This window comes from Camelus ferus, chromosome 2 (assembly GCF_009834535.1).
Source record: "Camelus ferus isolate YT-003-E chromosome 2, BCGSAC_Cfer_1.0, whole genome shotgun sequence".
Lineage (NCBI taxonomy): Eukaryota > Metazoa > Chordata > Mammalia > Artiodactyla > Camelidae > Camelus > Camelus ferus.
This window is the reverse complement of record NC_045697.1, coordinates 66,381,346-66,405,517: the sequence shown is the minus strand read 5'-3', so window position 1 is coordinate 66,405,517 and position 24,172 is coordinate 66,381,346. Positions and strand designations below refer to the sequence as shown.

The window sequence follows — 24,172 nt, the reverse complement described above, 5'->3', positions numbered from 1 at the left end:
GTATTTGATGGATAAATGCATGAAAGAAATGTATTGTTCTCAAATACAGAACTCACTCACAATATAGATACATTTCTCAGAACATATTTCTACTTTCTAAAGACCATTTCCCAAGTCAAGTGAGACTGGTATTACTGTTTTAAGAACTGACACATGATCAACCTCAAAGAAATGACTAAAACTCCAAAAATATCTTTTAAAATATCCTTTAAAATATAAATGATCAATGTTCTAGAAAAAATAAAATACAGTTATAAAGAATTATTAATGCCTATATCTTAATATATGAGGACAGGTAAGATACAAGAGTTGGAGAGGTTGAGATTTCCAACACCTCCATGAGCTAGGCTGATTAGAAAAATGAATGCCGCTTGACAATACATTCATATAACTCATGAAATACCTTTTAAAGCCAGATTTCCAAGTTTCCAACAATGTACTTGGGAGGCTTCCCATGTATTACACACACTGATTACTTATTCCTTTGCTTGGCCAAACTCTAAATATACTAGACTTGAAGAAAATCTTAATCTTAAACTATCTCATTGAATATGGAACAGACATCAGTATCTATTCTCATCCTGTCATTCCCTAATATTTATTCCTTTCAGGGTTGGAGGAAGCTCTGATTAACAGCACCTCAGAAGCAGCCAGACTTTCTGCTTTGTCTGTTACTTAAGTGAGTTTTTTTTTTTTTTCTCACCAGTGAGAGGTATGAAGACTTTCTCCTTCCCAGATATGTCTGGAGAGCTGGCCTTGCATCCTTTTGGCCTGTTTTTCTCAGGAAAAATGAACAAACAGCTATCTGTGCATTATCTCTCCGGGTAACTGTGCCTTTCTTTGCATAATCTCTGCACTGGGGACGTGTGTTAGCAATCTGCCCATCTTATTACTGTACCAACCTGACCATCCCACTGGACTGGTAAGAGGAACTCTCCTTCTAAATCCCAGTCCTGACAACTCAAACAGCAACATCCTTACCATGTGTACTCCAGCTCCTCCCTTTTGCTCAGGAGCCTCAATTAGTCCCCCTCTATTTCTCCTGCATTTTCCATTTCTCCTTCTCCACTGCAGGCTTTGCATCCCCATTCAAAAATGCTACTGTTTCTCTTAAAACGACGACGACAACAACAAAGTGCCTTCGCCTTCTGCTTTCCCACTCACCTTAATAGCTAAACTCTGGGAAATAACACTTTACTCCCGAAGTCTCCACTTCCTCACCTGCCTGCTCCTCTTCCACCACCGCGAGTGGGGCTCATTCCCCAACCTCTACAAAACCATCTTCCTGCCGAGGCCACAAATGACCTCTCTGTGGCTAAATCCGATTGACAATTTGCATTCCTCATTTTCTTTTTATGGTGGTAAAAAACACAACATAAAATTTACCATTGTAACCATTTTTAAGTGGCCAGTTCAGTAGAGTGACACAGTCACTGCTGTGAAAAAGATCTCCAGAACTCTTGCATCTTGCAAATCCGAAACGCTACACCCAGTAAATAACAACTCCCCTCTCCTCCCTCCCCCAGCCCCTGCTAACCACCATTCTATTTTCCATGAATTTGACCACTGTAGATACCTCACTTAGGTGGAATCATATGTTCCGTCTTTTGAGCGCACTGCTAATTTTAGTCTCGGCATAGGACTCAACTGACAACTCCTTTTCTTCCATCTTCAGGTGCCCTGACCCTATACACCTGCCTGTGTTTCGTACTATTTCACTGGCCATTTCTGGCTGCAGGATGTTAAAGCACACCATTAGTAATAAAATTTCAAATGTTAATTTGGCTCATCCATATTTTGGTGGAATGACATGCAAACTATACAAGAATAAACTCTTCACAAAGGCTAACCTTGAAAAGGAATGCATAAAATTATTTTGCAGTATGAAAACTTTGTCTCCAGCTACAAATTTCAGTGTCTCCTCACTCTCTAAATAAATATCACAAAATAATCAAACAGAATGACTTATTGTAACACCACATGGCAAGTTTTTAGTAAAAGAAGAGATTCAGAAACCTTAAAATATGTATTTTATAACAGGTAAAGGAGGAAAATGACAATAAATTGTCCTTGGTATTTTCAATCTTCCACAAAGCAAACACTCACAAACAATCGTAAGCAGAGAATGGAATATACCTGGACCACAGCTGCACTGTGCACTTCTGAGGTTCACTGGCACAGCAAAGCCATTTATTTTAGTCAAGGAAACTGCTTGCTGACAGGAAAAATGGGTATCTTTTGCTGGCTTCCTGACAATAAATTTGGTGAGTGTGTTCACTTGTAACTGTGATCCCCCTTCTGGAAAATTAAATCAACTAAACCTCAGCTGGAAATGTCTGACAGTCTTAATCACAAGTTAAGTTTATTAATTAATTTCAACAGCCTTTGCTCCTGTAGCAATCTAAAAGCATTATTTAAGTCAGCTAATTCTCCATTTATTATAAATGGCATCTTGAAGAGAATTTCAAAATCAGCAAGTAGGGGCATCCTTGATTTGCACGTGGAGGGGCAGAGGGGACTGACTGTCAGAGGAGAAAAGAAGATGATGAAATATATTATAATACCACCCAAAATGAGGTTTATTTTTCGTGAGAGCGAGGAAAAAGGACTAACTCAAAGAAATTATTTTTCTTGGAGCGTTCCGATTTACTGAAGCAAGGGAAAGAGGGAAACATATAAGCAGGCCTCTGAAGGAACTGGAACTTGTTTGCACTGAGGGAAGAATTTGTTCTTTGTCATTATATCCCGTTTTCTTCAGCACCTTACAAACTCTGCCTTAACTTTATGCCTTTCTCTGCTCTTCTTGCCTTTCCCTGCTCTTCTTGCCTTTCCCTAATGGATTTTGCCATTATTAAATGTCCAGTATTATTATTATGTGAACTCTCTAGTTATCTATACTATTCCTTGCTCTCTGTAGAGAAAATGTAGTATGAGGTCCAAAGAAAACATAGGTAAAGAATGAGCATATTTTTATGCTGTGTCTATAAAAAATACCAATATAATATAAAGATTTTAAGATATGACACCAACTTAAAAATCATTTGTAACAATCCCCTGATAAAAGTCTGACTCCCTCAGTCACAGCAGGGTACTTACCACTAACCTTAGCTGCTCTCATTTTGCATCATCAGTTTCATCACTGGATCATTCCTCTCAATGATTTCAACAATTTCTACTAGTTAGGGAGAGTTTCTTATACAGGGGGAAAAAAATCTGCCATTTTGTAAATATTAATGTAATCCTAATATAAAAAGAATTAATGACTGATTTTTTTAAAATTCAGATTAAAAGGATATATTAATCAATAAGCAGTGTTGAGTCAATCCATTACCTATTTCAAAATACAAATGAATCTGTGTGAATACCTCCCGTTCAACAGCCACCCACTGTGAGTCCTGGGAGAAGTCAGGTATCTTGAAAAAGCCACCACGGTGCCCCCGGCTCCAGCCAGAGTGGCCTTCCAGCATGAGAGGACAGAAGCCAAGGGCCACATGTTCCCTGGCTAAAGATTCTGGGTCATGCATCCTGAGCACTCCCACACAGCCACTCATTGCATCCCCTCATTCATTCAACAACTACAAAATATCATTTGAATTCCCCCTTGACGCCAGGCATAATGCCCACTTTAATGTCCTGCTCTCATGGAGCTTACACTCCAGGGTCCACTGTCCTCTAACAGACTAACAGACCATGAGGACCTGTCCCATCAGACTTTCCATCCCTGTTTACCTGCCACAACCAGAAGTACAAACCCCTCAGTCATCCATCATCTCCCAAGCTCTTCCTCCTTCACCGTTCTATGTATCTCCTAATGGGATCCACTTCCTGCCCCTCTCAGCCCTCACAGACTCTCTATCATTCTACACCTCCCTTGTAGTCCTTTCAAACAGGGGTCCCCATTCTCTCATATCGCATGCTTATAAAGCTGGAGATGGAGCAGGTGTCCTCATTTCTGTTCCTAACATCAGCAGTCATCTTCGATCCTCCAAAATGCCAAGTCCTTTGAGGCCCAAGTCATCAGCCTGTAGCACTGGCTGTCTGTCCACTCACTGTCTTGCCCCCACCTCACACTATTGCTTTAGCCCCCCGCTCACTGGCTCCTCCTTACCCCATTCCAATAATACTTCTTGATGACCTCAGTGTTATCATGCTGAATCACTGAAAGAGGAGACTGCTAAATTCTCTGACTTCTTCACTTCAGTGGTAATCCCTCTACAACCAATTAAGTGTTAGGCCTGGAAGACCCCAGCCATGCACTCCAGAATTCACAACCTTTACTTTTTCATCAACAAGTATAACATGCCTAAAATCTGGATTTTAAGCACCTTTTTTCCTAACTCAACCACTCCTCTTCCTCTTGATTTGAATAGCTTTTCTACTGTACTGAACTGAGTCATCAATTTCACTGACTCTTACAACTGAATTAATTCTTATCAAATTCACAGACTCAGCAATTTTCCATTATCCATCACACTGCTCCTCTTCCCCCATCAATATTTCCACACGCCTGTCAGTTCTTCCTCTAAAACATAAACCCGTCCAATCATCTACATCTCTATTAGGACCTTCATGGCCTAAACAGCTACCATCTCTTGCCTGAACTAGGGAAATAAACATAGTCTCCTGCTTTCATTATTTTTCCCTTACAATCAAGTTTCCATGGTACTCAGAGTGATCTTTTAAAAACATACATCAGATGTTACTCACATGATTAAAATCCTTTATTTGGCTTCCTATTTAATTGAAATAAGAATCTAAATCCTTTAACATGACCTACAAGGCAATAAATGGTCTTGCCCTTGACAACTTCTTCACTCAATCACTTACCACTCTCTCCTTTATTTACTCTGCTCCAGTCATAGTGGCCTTCTTTCCATTCCTTTAACACACCAAGCTGATTCCTCTCTCAGGGCCTTTGCACTTGCTATTCCCACAGCCTGGAGAGGGTAACTCCTACACATCTGCATGGTTAATATCTCCTTTGAATTATTCCTGTTTCAGCTCAAATCTTCTTTTCCCCTAACTACTGTCTAATGACTTTACTCCTCCCTTCCCTCCTTACACTAGTCCTATTGCCCCATATTATTTCTTTATAGAATACACTGTAATATAAAACTATACTATTTGCACATCTGCTCCGACTAGACCGTAAGTGCATGACAGCACTTTGCCTCTGCCACAAACCAAGCACCCACCTAGAACACTGAGTGGCACACGTAAGTACTTCATAAACATTGTTTGGTTTATTTATTATATACAATATGTAATAAACATGAGCAGAGACCACTGCTCATCTATGAGGCCCGAAACTAAGGGAGAATCTTTGTGGGAGAAGACATAGTTGTGGATCTTGGTCAAGGAACTAGCTCACGCTATCAGCTAAAAAGAATTATATAACTGCCTCTGACCCAAAGAAAGCTTAAATATCTCATGATTTTTCAGTTGATTTTCTTGGGATTATCTATATAATTGTTGGAGATTAATGCCAAAGATTAAACATAATATGCCACATGAGAGTTTACTAGCACAGAATAGAACTATTAACTTGCCTTATAATTCTAGAAGTCAAATGACATGACACACTTGTATTAGGCTCATTTTCTTCTAAAATCCCTAGTGTTTCAAATATTTGTTTTTGCTAACCTTATCCCACCCCTTTACCCCAAATATGTCCCAGAAGAGCAAATGATTTGATCCAAATTACACATAACCATACTACATTTCTTTCTTTCTTTAAAAAAAAAAAAAAAGCTAGATTTGGTCCATTTGCCTACACTTGTGATATATTTTTGAAGGAGGATCTTTTTATGACAGATGAATGCTATCCCTCACTGCCTCATGTCACCCATAAATTTAGGTAGCAAGCTGTAGAGGGCCTCATCTAAGTCACTGACTGATCTTCAAATAATATTCATTGGTTAAACTCCTTCAACCTGTTATGAATCATTGGCCTCATTTTATTTTTAAATTCAAAGGGATCTTAAGAGCCTTTCTTTGATGACTTGTTAAAATTAACATTTCCCCCAGTCTATCCAAAATGTGTTAAGTTAGGTGTGACTGGTTTCTTGAAAACTTAATTCTGGGTCTTGGCAATTCTGCCTTCCTTTTCTCAATGCTCACTAACTGGCTTTTAATAACTCCTTCTAGTAATAACCTATTATGAAAAAGAATATATAAATATACATATGTATGTGTATATACATATGAATCACTATGCTGTACACCAGAAACACAATGTTGTAATCAAATATACTTCAATAACAATTAATTAATTAAATACTTCATAATGAACCAGACTTTTTTTTCAGGTGAGCTCAAGCTCAAATTAGTTTATAATTTGGAAGTTGACCTTTTTCTGTTTTGAAAATCAGCACTTGTCCCCATTTATTATTTATTTACCTGTCCCTAGTCTTCTACTTTATTTTTCATTCACCAAGATCAAAAAAAATGAAAACTGTGTTACTTGGCAAATCTCATCTGTTAAGTTCTCTAAATACTCAGGCTATAAATCATCAAGAAAAAGAGACTACAGAGAGCTCATTTAGAACAACTTTCTACCTGAGGCTTCAATTTCTTCCAGAATGTAAATAAACCAAAACCTTTTCGGCATTTACCTCCAGGTTTGAGTAACTTTTGTTTGCTTTTTTTATATTTTTCAACAACCAGCATTTATTATTTTAATAAGAATTCCTGATAATACTCCCCTTTTTTACTTTTTCATCTCTTGAATTAATGTTGTCTGGTTGTTTTATTTTTCACAGTGAAATGATTTCTGTATTTGCGTGTATATACATTTACCTAACACGCACATGGTACTGCTTTAATATCCCTCCTAATATCATTGCTAAGAGATCTGTTGATTTTGACAAGAGATATTTGATTCCATTACTGTAAGTTAAGGATAAGTCTGAGCCCATCAAGTTTGTTTAGAAGTCTTGCTTCTTTGTGTTAAAACCTCAAATTCGCCATTATGTAAACAGTGATATACAACTGCCCTAAGCCATTAAAATATCTCAGAAATTTATCCTCAAACATTTTTTCCTACCTATGAATTACTAGGATATTGGTACAAATAAAGTATGTGAAAAGATAAAACACACATGTACCACTAGCTCAAATACTGCTGAGCTGTCATCCTAGCTTTAACACATTCTTCTGTTACTAGAAATTAATACGTATTCTTCAGAAGTAATTAATTAGATGCATCTGGGAGATGAACACCTATTGAGTGCTGAGACTGCTTTTATGATCAATGTAATTTGAAAATAGAGTTCTTTAATTTGACTAAGAAGAAAATTAAGACGTCTAAATATCCATACCTGTCATGTTTTATATTATATAGTATACGGTTGCAGTGTTCTTTTATAAAACCATACCATCATAATAAAAATCTTTACATAAAGGTAGAAAAACCTGGGCTTCTGAAACTTTCAATGTGACTGAAATATGTAAAACTGAATAGTGGCAAAAGCTAGAAAATTAAGCCGCCATCATGGTGAAGACTGCCTATTAGCAAACAATGAAGCTAGAACACTCCCTTACACCATATACAAAAATCAACTCAAAATGGATTAAAGACTTAAATATAAGACAAGATACAATAAACCTCCTAGAGGAAAACATAGGCAAAACATTATCTGACATACATTTAAAAAATTTTCTCCTAGAAGAAATAAAAGCAAGAATAAACAAATGGGACCTAATGAAACTTACAAGCTTCTGCACAGCAAAGGAAACCAGAAGTAAAAGAAGAAAACCTATGGAATGGGAGAAAATTTTTGCAAGTGAAACCGACAAAGGCTTGATCTCCAGAATATATAAGCAGCTCATACGACTCAATAAGAAAAAAATAAACAACCCAATCCAAAAATGGGCAGAAGACCTAAACAAGCAATTCTCCAAGGAAGACATACAAATGATCAAAAAGCACATGAAAAAATGCTCAATATCACTAATTATCAGAGAAATGCAAATCAAAACTACAATGAGGTATCACCTCACACCAGTCAGAATGGCCGTCATTCAAAAATCTACAAATGACAAATGCTGGAGAGGCTGTGGAGAAAGGGGAACCCTCCTACACTGCTGGTGGCAATGCAGTTTGGTGCAGCCACTATGGAAAACAAGTGTGAAGATTCCTCAAAAGACTAGGAATAGACTTACCATATAACCCAGGAATCCCACTCCTGGGCTTGTATCCAGAAGGAACCCTACTTCAGGATGACACCTGCACCCCAATGTTCATAGCAGCACTTACAATAGCCAAAACATGGAAACAGCCTAAATGTCCATCAACAGGTGACTGGATAAAGAAGATGTGGTATATTTATAAAATGGAATACTACTCAGCCATAAAAACTGACAACATAATGCCATTTGCAGCAACATGGATGCTCCTGGAGAATGTCATTCTAAGTGAAGTAAGCCAGAAAGAGAAAGAAAAATACCATATGAGATCGCTGATATGTGGAATCTAAAAAACAAAAACAAAAACAAACAAAAACAAAGCGTAAATACAGGACAGAAATAGACTCACAGACAGAGAATACAGACTTGTGGTTACCAGGGGGGTGGAGGGTGGGAAGGGATAGACTGGGATTTCAAAATTGTAGAGTAGATAAACAAGATTACACTGTATAGCACAGGGATATATACACAAAAAGTTATGATAATTCACAGAGAAAAAAATGTGACAATGAGTGTGTATATGTCCATGAATGACTGAAAAATTGTGCTGAACACTGGAATTTGACACAACATTGTAAAATGATTATAAATCAATAAAAAATGCTAAAAAAAAAAAAGACTGCCTATTAGCAACACCCCTAATTAATCTTTTTAAGTTGTAATTTCTTTAGAATAAAAAAAAAAGTTGCAGGAAGTGTCTTCAATACTGAGCTTTAGTCAAGAAAAGAAGTTCCTTTTATTTTCTTTAGCTGAGTTCAATAAAATAATTTTGTGAAATTTACCTCTCTAAAGGTGAAGTGAAAAGAATTTATCCAAACAGTATCTTAAGAGAAACATTGTTCATCTGATAAAATGCCTAGAGAACTTAGTCAATTTTTGTTTATTATGAATATTGATTTTTATGAAGAAAATCTTTTTATATGGTAGTCTTCTCAGCTTAATTTGGGAAAAGTACTCAAGTACTTCCATAATTAAACAGAGAATCAAACAATTTGTGCGTGAAAATGAGTAGACGGGAACTATGTTTCTTGCTTTAGTAACTTTATAAGTACTTTTCTCACAAGGAACTCAAGTGTAGTAATTACTTATGTTCAATAGATGGCAGCCTTTATATTATAGTCACCAAACCAGTATTTGCATAGGACAGTATAATCCACCAGTAGAAAATGAAAGCAGATAAATTACAAATATTCCATATTTTGCAACAAACAAAAAATTACTGCTTGGTTATATACCCATTATTTGAATCTGTGGTCTTTTTTCCAGGTTGGCAAAATGCTTTGCAGGAATCCATATGATAGTATTGGCTAAACGGTTCTGTCCAGCTGTTAATGTTTTTATTTTTTAAAAATTAGACTATGCTGTGAAAGCACTGGTGTTCTGTGTTTTGGGGAAAATCTGACTGTTAATTCTTACCTCATGAAAACATGTGAGAATATGAGCCTAGGAGTGATCCCTGATCTCTTTGCATCGCTTATAAGGAATGGTTTTAGATTAACTTAAATGACGTGTGTCTTAATACGGAGATGCAACAAGAGTCCAGTATACGGTGAAACAACAATAATGAAGACACGCACAGGAAAGCAAACTCATTGCTACTCATTAATCTGTTTTATGTGGACCATGTGAATGTCTATGAACGAGCTAAAACATTTTGAAAACTTGCTGTAAAAAGAGCATGCTTGGAAATACTTATGTATTAACTGCTTTCTAAATTTTCAGTGAATATACAAAGGTCCTACGTTTCTGTTCAAGAAGTGACTTAACATCTGTTCTGATGGCCCTCAGCTGGAAATCATGTGGACATTATTTAGTGCTATGGGACAGCCTAGAAGAGGATATTTTCCCCCCATAACTGCTTCAGTTTTGTGTAATGTAACTGGCGACTGGAGTTTGAACTGTTTTTCAATTAAAGGGAGGGGCAGTCATTTCTCCCTTGGTGAGTATATTTTAAGTCTCTGAAAATTGGGAAACGGGATCATATATTATAATTCCTAACCATAATGTGTGAAAAATCAGAACATAGCATTCCTTGAGCAAGAGAAAGAAAAGACTTACAAAAGTATGTTTTGATCATGGTACTTTTAAATATCTTTTTGCTAAACTAAAATGTTACTTTATGCTTATTTATACAGACCTATACAACCATAAAAAATTTAAAATCACCTATTAAATATCTTACTATATAGTAGAAACTGACAAAGTAGTGAGATTAAGAAAATCTCCCTTTAATTGAAAATATTGTGGTACTTGACACAATGATGTATTTTGGGTATAAAAGTTTTTAAAAGAATTACCTTTAAATGAAATTTTCTATGGCCTCCCATAACTCTCTATATTGGTAGGCCACAAATTATTATTAGGTTTCAGTATTAATAGCTAACTAATAATATGGTGGCTGCTTCTTTTTAATCAATGTTCTAATTAGACTCTTAACTTAAAACATTCCCTTAGTAATGATAAAATTTTGGTTGGTTTTTGCAATCAGAGCACTAAGCATTTGATAGCCTATTTCTAAAATCAGTCAGGTATCGTCCCTCACAGGAGTGAGTGAGCTATTCATGTTGAAATAGACCAAAAACACAAAGGACGATGGATAAAGGAACAAATGTTCATTTAATTAAAAAAAAGTATCTCCAATGACTATTTAACAGATAATATAACGGGAAAAGTATCAAGTTTTGCCAATTTGATTGTCCAGAGCACAACTATAATTCTCTTCTCAAGCAGTTTAGGGATGGTTCCACTCTACCCTCAGTGAGGATATTAATGCCTTGACATTTTTATGAAATTTCAACCTTATGTTGAATTTTGTACTCAATTAAAAATTACATATACCATGTTGTAAACAATTTCCCTACAATTGAACAATTAGGGAACTGGAGCAGTATGCAATTCCATACAATTAATACCACTAGTTAGTGCTAATCAGAGCCAAATCCGGGGGCCAGGGGAGGGGAGAAGACAAAAACCTGTGTTCAAAGAGCTCATCCTCTAGTTAGGGACAGAGGACCCAGGGATAAATACCTGCCATGCAAATTAGAAAAGAAGGCACCACAACAGAGGTAACAATAATACTTCCAACTGGGTCCAAGTCAGTGATTCTATTTAAGAGTAACTTTTTCTTAAATGCTAATCTATCAAAATAAACATTAGTACAGAAAGGCAGCACGAGTGTGGTATGGACTGAACTGTGTGCTCCCACCCTACCAAACTCAGATGTTGGAGCCCTAACTCCTAATATGACAGTATTTTGAGACAGGGCCTCTAGAGAGGTAATTAAGGTTAAATGAGGTCACAAGGCTGAAGTCCTAATCCAAGAAGACTGGTGTTCTTAAAGGAGAGGAAGGGATAGATACCAGAGCTCTCCCTTTTCACAAGTCCACAGGGAAAGGCTGTATGAGGACACAGCCCAGCCAGAAAGTGGCCACCTGCAGGCCAGAGAGGCCTCACCCAAAACCTACCCTGCTGGCACCTTGCTCTTGGACTTCCAGCTTCTACAACTGCGAGAAAATAAATTTCTGTTGTTTAAGTCACCAAGTCTAGGCATCTTGTTACGGCAGCCTCAGCTGACTAATACAGCTTATTTATAATTTGGGGAGCGGTTCACCAGAGATGAAGCTTACAATCTTTTAACTGAATCTGTATATTTATATACAGTTGGCCCTTGAACAACGTGGATTTGAACTGCACTGGTCCACTTATACGTGGATTTTTTCCCACTAAATACATACTACGGTATTACATGATCTGCACGTGGTTGAATTCACAAATGCAGAACCCCAGAAAGGGAGGCCCGACTGTAAAGCTAGATGTGGATTTCTGACTGCACAGGGTGGTGGCACCTCTAACCTCCCATGTCGTTCAAGGAGCAACTGTATTTAAATACTTAAATATGTATATTTACATACACACTTATGTATAAATGTCCAGGAAGAAATACCATGACCACTAGAATGCCTTTACCTCCCAATGTGTATTATACTCTGAGTCTTGTGTTTGAAAAGCTTATCCTCTAGTTGGGAGATTTAGGACATGTAGACAAATATCCATAACACATATTAGAAAAAGAGGTGCCGAAGAGTGATAAAAATGACACAGTTGTTACTTCAGAAGTGAGATTATTTCCACTGTGGAGGGTGGGGTGGTACACCATGGGTGAGACTGTGTGGCTGAAGCTGTAGGAGGAACAAGAAAATCTCAGAGGAGGGAGCATTTGTACTCCGCCCAGTCATTCTCAGGGAAGCACCACTGGCATTTTGGGCAGATGACGCTTGATCCTGTGGGACAATTCCGAGCAGGACAAGACACTGAGTATCCTTGGCCCCGAGTGGCACCCTCCTGACCTTGTGAGATCTATACCACCCCCTACACATTCCCAAAGGCCACTCAGAAGCAGCATCTTCCCTGGCAGAGAACTAGAGAAAACTTTTAGGATATGAAGGAAACGGCGGAGGTGTTAAATAAAACGCATTAAGTGACTGATCAAAAGGCTTCTAAAAAGTTGCATATAGAAAAGTATAACATACAAAATAATAATAGTATATGAAGTGCTGCTTTCCAGTGACGAGATCGTATCACATTTATTCAGAATTAAACTTAATTTTCTGTTTTGAAGCTCTTACTTCATTGACTCATTCATATAGCCCTGATAATATTTGATTTTTGGGGGGGCCAGTAAAATTGCTTTATTTCAAGGCTAAAACACAAAATCCTATAAACACCAAGATAAGAAATAAGTTATTTATAACAGAAACATCTTTACCTCCTCATTCCTCCCAGGGTGCTTCTGATGGAATCAACAAATAGACATCTTTAGTGGAGGCAAGGAAGAGTCAGTGTATCTTTCTTTTGACTTCCATACATGTTTCAGGCTGCCCTAAATTGATCCTTTCACTTTAATGATTTCATTAAATGGTATCTGAGATCTGGTTTGAAAATGTAAGGAGAAGGGAGGAGAAGGTCCAGGACAGAGAGAATGATGAGAAGGCGAAGACAAGGATCACACTGAAGAGAATGGGGGCAACTGAGGTACAAGGTGGGAGCTCACAGAGCCAGCATGGCCTGCCCAGGTTGGCCTGACCTGTGCTGAAGGGGCCAGGCTTTCCCTGCCCTCCCAGATCAGTTCACCGCCCGTGGACGGTGCCACAAAGGCTGTGGCCTTGGAGAAGGGGGTGTCTGCAGCTCAGGTGATATGTGAAAACCAAGACAGGTTTTCACAGAAAGGACTAAATTGTCAAGTTCATCCCAAAATTATGAGCAGAGCATTATATGTTCCATTTCTACACATGGAAGTTTTGCTTGAGTGACTTCACGTGCTTAAGGGGCATTCTGTTCCCTACAAATATGTTACCAACATATCCCATGTTAATGCCCCCCTGTTCTAGGTCTTCCATGGGTCTCAACTAGAAAAGCACTAAGCCTGATCATTATGCCCAGGGCACGCACTAACTCGGTGGGTAGACTTTATTTAAGCAAATTGATTAGACTTTCTGGCTTTTCATTTTCTAATTTTACTTGGACGTGGTTAGACATAATAATTAGACAACTTCCCATTTAAAATGCTGTGGACAGTATGGGGAACATACGTTATTTGCCTGAATGCACAAGTATTCTGTCTTTGGATTGAGCTTCCCCTCACCTACCACATTCTGGCCACACGGTCCCTTCTGTTCTGTGTACCTGCTGGGCTCCTTTCCACCTCAGGGTTCCCAGCCTTGTTTCCTCTGCCTTGAGCACTTGCCCCACGTCATCACATGGTTGACCCCGTTTACTCTCTCAGGTGATGGCACTGAGGTCATCGCCTCAGAGGTCCACAAAATCTAAGTAAGCCTACCCTGCCTGGGCCAAATTTCCTTTGTATTAACTAATTTTATTATCTGGGTAACAGAGTTATCTCAGATGATCTTGTCTATATATCAACTGCTATTCACTTCTGAATCTCTAGCACAGGATCAGTCCCTGGAATTTAAGCATTCGGTAATTAGTCATGCGAAAGAATGAATACAGACAAAAATGAATATTCATGATTTATATGATTTTAAAGACCCATCAGCAACACAACGATTGCACAATTATTTGTCTGGGGAAATCAATCCACCCTGTATTTCTGGAAAAAAAAATGTGAATAAAAAAAGGGACTGTTACTTTCTTTCCTAACATCACAGTTTTTATTAAACAAGCCCTCTAGGGTATTTTTTTTATCTGTATCCTCCTTAAGGGCGTAATCATGTGCAAAATGAGTACGTTTCTGGTTCCACAAATAATTGTTTATCATGGTAATAAAAAGATTGTGTGGGAGACATTATCTTCTGGCTGGTAAAACATTATTAAGAAAAAAATGTTGGAAACTCTTAGGAGTAACTTTCCAATTTTACGAGAAAAACAAGTCTGTGATAAAGAAAGTCTGTATAAGAGAGACAAACAAAAACAATCTATAAATTAGGTAACCAGACTTGCAACAATACTTCTGCAAGAAGCTTTTACAGTTTTTGGCTAGCATTTAAGCCTGGAATAAAGATGTCCCAGGAGATTAACAAAGCAGAGGAATTTCACCTCTGACAGGGAGGTTTAAACGGAACGTCCTTTGCAATCCTGGCTGAACATTTACCCTCGTACTCAAGTATGGATCGTTCCATTTACCATTTATCTAAGTCTACACTTTCGATGAGACAATGAGACACTTTAAATATTTTCACTTCTAATTAGGCAAGGTATTAAACTCTTATTTTCAACTGCACCTATTTCAACTTACAAAGTTCTACATACATACGTTGTCTTCACTTACCTAAAACTCTCTTAGCAGTTCTTTCTCTCAACTCTGAAGTTATTCTAGAAATTTGGTTCTTGGTGTAAATACGATGTTTACTCTACCCAGACCATTTATTTTCATGAGAATTTGATTCTGTCTTTTTTCAAGCATCATCTTTTGAGACCAGTGAAGAATTATTAGGTGTTGGAAAACCTGGTCTAAGAAAGCAGATCTTCTTACAGAGGCTGGAGACACAATTGTAAACTGAGACTGATGTAAGGGTCATAAAATCGTAAGCAGTATCTGAAGAACTGATGCAATTAAAAGAAAGACATCTTAATATAGTATTAAGCATAGAAAAATGAACATAGTTAAATCCTAGAATTCTTTTATAAATGCATTTGGCATGCCAAATTTTAAACAGTATTCACTAACTGCAATTAATGTTAGTTTCTCCAAATCACCAGGCAGTTTTCCTATTCTACGGTGACATTAAAGTGAAGAAAACCTGGAAAAATAAAAATGGAACCTTGAATGCAGGCAAAGATGCTTCAGCAATAATTTTCACACAAAGACTAATTCTATGTCGTGTTCTAGTCTGACTGATCTCATGTGTTACATATAACGTCATGTAAAATAATGTAATAAGGTAGGAAAAAAACTGAATATGGATGTTCGTCATATTCCACACTCACATTTTAGCAACCTCACAAAATTAAAAATGTTTTCCAAATTAAATGTCAAGAAAATCATTTATTTTATCCAAGTGATACTATAAAGTCTTGGATAGCTTGTTACTAGCTTCAAGGAAACAGAAAACAAGTACAAAGCTAAGTTAAAGGCAACTTTATTACAATACTTTTCCAAACTTCAAAATGCATTTATCATTGAATTTAATCTAATATATAATACATTATATTACAAGACAGAAAGCATTCTGCTCAGATATTTAGCTTGCATGTATTGCCTAAAATGGAGCTTCTCAGGAATAGCAGCAATGCACAATAGTTTATATCACTAAGTAAAATATCTCTGATGTTGCATAAAGAATCATTCATACTGCAATTTATTTTATGTTCATTTCCTCTGATTTAGAAACAAAGCAAAGCTATCTTTTCTATATCTTACTAGTTAATACTTAGAAGTTGTCTATACCCTAAACAAATCCACCAGTTTAGACCTACTTCCTTTAGTAGAAAATAGAATTTTTAAAAGTAGTCAAACCAAAAGAACACGATATTCCCCATTGCCAGTAGGGACAGAATTCTCTTCTTTCCTTTTTTTAGGAGCCAAATCTAGGCTCCCTGCTCTCATATAGCCATTCTCAATAGTGTCTGCTTTAAAAAAAATACCCAAATCTATAATGAATTCCATTCTAATAAAGTCCTTTCTATTTTATCTTGCCTCCTCATATTTGTTTATTTAGAACAGTTGACAACCTACTTTGAACATTACGTAATAATGAACTTAAAAGTAACCTTGGGAAATGAAGTAACATAAAGGAAGTATTTTCCAAAAGAGACAAGGACATTATTTGCTCATCTACCTCTGCTTCAAAAAACCAACCGAAGTCCACTTACAAACAGAGTTCCTTTTCCAAGGTTACTATCGTAGTAACAATAAAAAAGATGTAAATCCATTGAACATACCTAGTTCCTTAATTTGCTCTCTTGGTTTAACATTTTTGAGCTACTAACTAGCACAAAACATGTTCATCCTCTTTGTTTTCATGACAGCAGGAAATGGTTAGGAAAGTATAGAAAAGGTTCTACTTTTTCTTTCATACAGCAAACTTAATACAGATTTTGCTATGAAGGTGGAGGAAAAGAAAAAAGTGAATGAAAGGTATGTGCTGACTGCTTGGGGGAGCAAGGCTCAGAAATCACTGTACGTTAAGAGCACGTGCTGAAACTTCATGGTGCCAGTCACGTAATTTTGTGTATTTGGGACTAAAGACGTGAAGGGGTATCTTTTCCCTGTGGAAATAAAAAAAAAAAAAAAAAAAAAGAAAAGAAAGAAAGAAAAAGAAAGTGATAGAAGAGTCATAAGAAAGAGAAAGGAAAAGTTTCTACACTTAGTTCATCATGCAAAAAACATGCCTTTATAAAAGCTGAATTTCACAGAGCTGCTTTAACAGCAAAGATTTTAAGGGTAGAGCATTTTCAGAAATACAGAAATTAATCTACAGAACCCTCATGGAAACTTCAATTTTTATTCCCAAATAAGGAGACTGCAAGACAACACACGAACCCATTCACAGAGACCTGCAGTGTTAGCAAAGCACCCCCAAATATACCCTTCTGCCCACTTACTGCAGTACTAAAGAAAAATAAGCCTTAGACACAAAATCCAGACAATATCTACTAATTTAAAAATCTGTAAGTTGTACATATAAGTCCCATAAAAGGCACCAAAGTTAAGCTTAGTTTCCAGCTGCAAAGACAAAATGCCATACCATTACACCAAAAAGGTGAAAAGAACAAATTGCGACCATTCATGAAAAAAAGCATTCAATTTACCAAAAAATGGACTACTTACTTTGCCTTCTTTGTATGATCACTTTCAGATTCTTTCACTGAAATATAATAAGCAATATCCAATGTTAGTTTGCCTTTTTTAACTTTAAAATCACTTAAGCAATTACCTGTTATCAGTTAATACCAAACGGTCAAGTTGCACAGAGCCACTAAAAAGACCCCTATCGTGTTGTCATTGGCTACAGACTACAGTCAGTACTACAACTACACTACTTCTACACTTTCCGTAATAACCCTCTTGGGCTGGTTTCTCATTTTCAATACCATTATGCATGGCATAATTTAAAAGCAGACTGTCTCAGGAAAATTACTATTCTCCAGTAATTGTCCATCACCCTAAATGCTAGTCTCTGTGGCAAAGAATATTTATCTATTAGAAGCCTAGGTATTCACTTACGATGTTCAGTCCCAGTGATCTGGGCGAGGATTCGGAAAGAGCGAGACTGAGTCGTTCCAGTCCTTGGACGCCAGTCTTCAGTATCCTCAATCAGTCTCTTCTTGCTGGCATCACTGTGAGTAGGTATGTGGTAAAACTCTGTATAGCGCTCCACAATGTGTTTTCTTGGTGGGCTAGGGTTAAGAAGGAAAAAAAAACAGGATTAAAAAAATTTAAATTATGTTAAAGATAAAATACCCTCTTCTGTGTTGTTTATAATTTATACATTTTTCCCTCAATGTTCCTTTAACATATTTTGCTTTTTCAAGTATCCTCAGCATCAATTTTTCTAAAAAACAAAAAAATCCTTCTAAAATAAAGCAGACTAGGTTTCTTAACTAGTAAAAAAAAAAAAAAGAGGTACTTATATGCTAATACAAAATAATAGTATAAGTATCTATTTAACAGAAAGGTTACCGTTTAGGTGGGATTTTCCTTTTAATTGACAGAAGAAGGCCCAGAAGAGAGATTTCCAACATGAAGAAAAGGAAAAGAAAAGAATAAGAAAAGAAGGAAAATAACAAGAAACTGAAAAGTCCACAGTAATTAAAATCAAACAATTCAAAATTACTTGTATTGTTCATCCTATGGCTAACAAAACAGATATGGATTATATTCATAACCACCATTAAATACCCACATGCTGCTAAAATGTGTTGGCTTTCACAAAATTAAATGACCATTTCCTCACTAGGTCCAGGAACCAGGAGTGGTTTAGTACAGGGCAAACCGGCAGTTCCAATAACAATTTTGAAAAGGGTCAGAACTGTTATTTTCTACGGTTTTCTCATTGATGTGTACAAATATCCCTCATCCTAAATAAAGCTGCGTGAAGGATCAGCACAGTGAGGAAGAGCTGTGGTGTATCAGAAACCGATGAAATATTTATGAAAAGACCAAGATATGAATCTGGGTCTATGACTTTTCAGATATGTGATTTTTGGACAAGTCAATCTCACTAAGCCTCAGTTTTTTCATTTATAAGACAAGAATATCACATATAAAGTAACACTGTTCTCAGGATTAGATGAAATAATGTATGTGAAAGGGATCTGTAAACTACAGAGTTCAAAAACTTTGAGCTTGCTAAGAACACTAAGTTTTCTATTAATAAAGTATAACCATTAAGGAATTCACAGTGTACATGACTTTAACACTTTAACCCAAGATCTAGGTAACTTAATAAGTACTCCTTCCCTTCTCAACCCTCTCCCCCACAAATAGTATAATGCAAACTTTTAGAGGCTATGAGTTTAGTTTCAAAAGACAAAAAGGAACCTGAATCTGGACTAGCAGACAACTGGCACAAGACTCTGCTAGAAAATCATAGTGCTTTCAGGATGCCACGTGACTGCTGTCATTTTAAGAGGGACAGTATCAAAACTGTCTCAATACACTAGAAGAGTTTTTGTCCAGTGAAGAACATGATAGAATTAACATTAAGACTGGCTTTGGAGTCAGATAATAGTTCTAAACATACATCCTTCACTCAGTGTGTGTTCTGTGCAAGTCATTTAATTTCTCCAAGCCCCAATTTTTCCCATTTGAGAAATGGGGATTCCATCTACCTTAAAAGGTCGTTTTGAGGAATAAATAAGACAGGTTAAAGTATGTAAAGTGCTTTCCACAGTAGCTAACACAAAGTAATGATCACGTAATGTGTTCCTTAACGATTACTAGAAAAATTATTTGCAATGCATGTTCTAAGACTATAGGTCATCTATATATATATAGAACAGATCAATAGTATTTACATACAATACTAATAATAGTGTTTTAATACCATTTAGTGGTATATTTAATAGCATATTATAATGGTAATTAAAATTACTATGATTTATGATAAAATTTTAATATTCTAGAAGTAAAATACCAAAAACACGTTTAACTAATATTAAACAAAACCTCCTAATCTTCTTAAAGTAGACATAATTTTTAAAAATTATAAAATAATAAATATAGATTATTTCATAAATACACTGTCTTTGGCCATTCCTAAACAGACAACAGTTTATCTTATGCAATTACTTGAAAAACGTTAAGCTACTAAATTTATTATAATTTTAAATAGTAAGTATTGCTTACTCTTAAAAGGTGCCAATTTAAGGTATAAGACTACTTTATTCTCTACAAAAGGTTTGAACTATAAAAATACAAAATGAAAAGTTTTATGTCAAGCTAAGACTAAGATTAATAAAATGACACCACTAAAAAATACTTTTTAGCCATGACACACCTGCAAAAAGTATAGTACATCTTAGACTCTTTGTGACATTCACCACAGTTTCAGATTGTGTCAAGCGATAGAAAGTTTCTAAACATCTACTGGTTTTGAAACTCCAAACTCTGATGACTATGATTAAAGAAAAGAATAATCTCAACAATTTTATTTTTTAAATGTATTTGGGATAGAATATAAATTTAACTATCAAGAGCAAATAATTTATTTCAAAATACAGACATTCAAAATTAGCAAGTTTATTCAAATTAAAAAAAATACTTAACAAGGGAGGCCCCAACTACATCTTTAACTCCCGTATATACTGTCCATAGTGCTGATCTATCTTCCTGAAGGTTTAGCTTACTAAGATTTTCCACTGCATAAGTGTGGGTTTTCTAAAATACACACACTAATTCATATGAAGTTCTCTGGTGTGAAAAACAAGTTTCCTAGGCTGCTTAACATACTTGAACATTTTATGCAATGAGAAGATACTAACAAAATTTTCTGATGGTGTTAAGTTGAAAGCCAGATGGAAGGTTACAGAGACAATGATGAAAATTAGAAAAGAAATCATTGATTAGATACTTACACGGTGCCAGGGTTACTGAAGGAGGAATAATACACACACAAAAAGACGTGATAGAGTAGAGAAGACATTGATGTCCCCAGGATGATGGAAAACAAAGATGAGACCAAAAAAATAAAAAAAGGAGAAGAAAAAGAAAAATGAAATAACAAAATTCAAAACAATGAATTTACATGAAGATGCTACACCAAACATCATGCTTCAAAATAATCACGTAAACACAGACAAACAAAAATGAACAAGTGTTAGTCAAAATTCTGTTACACTGTTATTATTTGGACAACAGTTCTCTGGGGTTTTTTTTTTTTTTTTGGCTTCCAAAATCAACGAAAAATATTTTATATATGAATGCTAGTTCAAGTCTCAAGTTACTAATACCAAGAAATAAAGATCCACTATTTAAAATTTTTCTAGACTTTTATAAAATTCGTTTTAGAGTGAATCTAAATTCCTATTGTGTTCCTAACAAAAGGCAGAGATTAAAATATAAAGTAGACATAAGATGTAAAAACAGATCATTTTAGAATCACTTTTAAAGTCAGAACAGACTAAGAGAAAATCTTTTAGTCTCACATAATATAAGCAGTATACATTAACAGCAAGTGTAATCCTCTCACATAAATTATCCTGAATCATATATTATAAAGGAATGATATGCTATTTGAAAATCTTCTCTTATTTTTTAAAATGTAGTGATTATGATGAAAAATACATGAAGTGGCAGGTCACAAATAATGGGCTGTTACTCAATTTTCAGACTCTTCCCTATTCATCATTACTACTGCCCTCTTAACAAGGCAGATTTCAGGACGTTCAGAACTGATTTGTAGGAATTCCGCAGTTCTGTATGATCAGCAATCTAATCATTGCCCAGAAAGGCATAGCTGATATGATATGGTAAAAGAACTAGGTTAATAACATCTAAAGAGTGAAAACAGAATTCATTCTCAAAGCCTATTAAGTGTAGAATTGTTAAAAACAAATATACTCACATTCCATTATGGATAGAAGACTCAAGTATAAGCTCTATACAGTTTCTCAACACAATGCTGAATCAATCTTACTGCAATAAACTTTAGTCACAGTAATAACTGATTATAAACATAGTGAGAAAAACTGTCTACCAGTCTGAATACTAAGAAGCCATATTTCCACATGTCAAAGTTAGTTTCAAAACTCAATAGAGGGCTGAGTTTTGCTGAGTTGGGGTGAGACGCAGGATTAAGTTAATCTCAGTAATTTATGGGTATTTATTCTTCTCTAAGCCATAATGCAAAGCATTTTCTCCTCTGCCTTGTTATTTTAAATAGTAGAGAAATAGTTTTTCAAAATAACCTCTTCTGACCAGAATACAATTTTAAATATATATTCAGACATTTTAAAGTTTAGGGGAAAAGTTTAATGTCAACAAGAAGCTGAGGAGGAAATATTCTACAGTGTGGTGGGTGGTAGCCAGCAGAGGGTTGATTGGCTAAAGCCTAAAGATGCCAATTTTAATATGTTGAACAGATACTTTCATGACTTTTAGAAAATGTGCCCAAGTGGAACATCCCATCATACACCACAGTGGCATATGTGTCATCAGGACAGTCAGATGACATGGTTTTGCACCCTGGCTATGCTGCCCACTTCCCCTGTGCCCAGACAGGTGCAATCCCCAGAAGCCTCTTTTTCCTCAACAGTGAAATGAATGACAATTGCTGCATCTTTCAGACCTCTTGTAAGGGCACATGTTTTCAGGCCCTCTGAAAAATACACCAATACAGGTTTGTTGTTAGAACAGATCCTCCAACTGCACAATATAAAAGAAACACTATCAAACCCAACTATAGTTTATGCACATTATTCACTCATGTAGCCTCAATTCACTCAATTTAGTCTATAACCATTAAAAACAAATACTTATTCAAAGTAACAGAAATAAGCCTAGGTCACAAACAAGCGACGCAGAGCAAGACACACCAAAATCTGGCTTCAAAAAACCTAGCCTTGAATCTTAGCTCAATCGCAAGCTACATGACTTGAGAAATTTAAGTAACCTCTCAAGGTTCAAAGTTTAAATGAGAATTCAATCACATAGTGCATTTAAAAACATCTAGCACAATGCATAATAATAATAAAGTAACTGAATCTTTAAAGAATTAAAAAATGTATATGTATTTAACCTAAATGCTTAAATTTATTTTTCCAAGACCCAATTTTTCCCCCTTACAAGTCAAACTGTTAATAAATTGTTAACACTGGAACCTAGTAACTAGCAGAAGTCCCTGTGTGTAAGACTAACTTTAAATAGAAAACAATAAATCAGGGTTTGGGGAATGTTCCTCTAGTGCATTGGTGTGCAATATTCCTATGTGTCTAGAACATGAAACTACTCAATTACTGAGACCACAGCCACACTGGGATAAAGTTGCTCTAATAATTCAATAGTTAATTCCCTTCAGTGTGTCTAAGATAGATATTCCACATTTCCAATTCTATCTATAGTAATGTAACACAAAATTAAAGTTCTTACCTAATATGATTTTAATCTATTTTTAAAGCAAGTAATCACCAGTTTACTGTCAATACCAATAGACACAAAAGCAAGGTTTAAAAGTTATACCACAGTGATTTCCAATGTCTCTCCCAACTACCTGTGACATTTAACAAGCTAGTAATTATCTCTTAACTAATTTCAAAGGTGTATAGACTTTCTATCTTCCAATGACACACGACTATATATTAAAGTTCTAAACCTTTCAACAACATTGTCAAAAAAATCAAAAAAGTTCTCTGAGACTTTACCTGAGAAACAATGAGTTTTAATATAAATTCGGAAATCAATTCAGTTTTATATAGACTGTTCACTAGTGGTACGTATATTTATGCTTTCTCTTCTACCTTTGTTTTCTAACAGTCTTGAATGATACAAATTATCCCAAACATTACCTCTTTTAAACCATTACACAGCAAACCCCACATATATTTTATGACAAAAGTTAAACATTACTATTAATTACCATAAAGCAATTCACTACAACATAGCAATGCAAACCAAACTTATTGAAAAAACTAAATGTGGTTATTCTAAATTATAGCTGTTTTGCAAAATTTAACTTAATTTTGCAAAAATCAGGCATTCATGCTGTTTATTCATTATATAAATCACCATATTTCCTCTCCAGTAATGTGGATACTAACTTTGTCACTTTTGTTTTCTGCAAAGAGAAAAGCATGTAAAAACATTACTACCATACCATATTTTGCATATTCCAAGGCCAGATTCTTCAAAATACCACATAGGAACTGTTAGAAGAAACTGCAGTCCAATGAAATTAAAATTAATGAAGGATACCTGAAAGACTTACCTCTTGAAAGCAGTGGCACATTATAATGCAAGGGCACATGAAAAGGGAAAAGGGAAATCACTTATACTACCTGATGCAAAATAGTTTCCCTTCCAGTTTGG

The 24,172-nt window shown here is 35.8% G+C and overlaps 1 protein-coding gene across 7 annotated transcripts in view; it reads right to left on the bottom strand.

Annotated features, from left to right (window-relative positions):
- Positions 1–24,172, bottom strand: part of PDLIM5 (PDZ and LIM domain 5) — a 185,420-nt gene that overhangs the window by 55,308 nt on the left and 105,940 nt on the right. For 2 of the 7 annotated variants that reach the window (XM_032460004.1, XM_032459960.1), the window contains exons 6-9: positions 20,725–20,739; positions 18,329–18,346; positions 17,873–18,045; positions 17,477–17,513 (exon numbers count right to left, since the gene is read on the bottom strand). In XM_032460004.1, coding sequence (XP_032315895.1) covers positions 17,477–17,513; positions 17,873–18,045; positions 18,329–18,346; positions 20,725–20,739 — 243 coding nt within the window. Of the gene's footprint in view, positions 1–15,769; positions 16,915–17,476; positions 17,514–17,872; positions 18,046–18,328; positions 18,347–20,724; positions 20,740–23,904; positions 23,922–24,172 lie in introns of those variants that run through there. The other 5 variants (XM_032459951.1, XM_032459969.1, XM_032459994.1 and 2 more) reach the window with 4 other exon arrangements.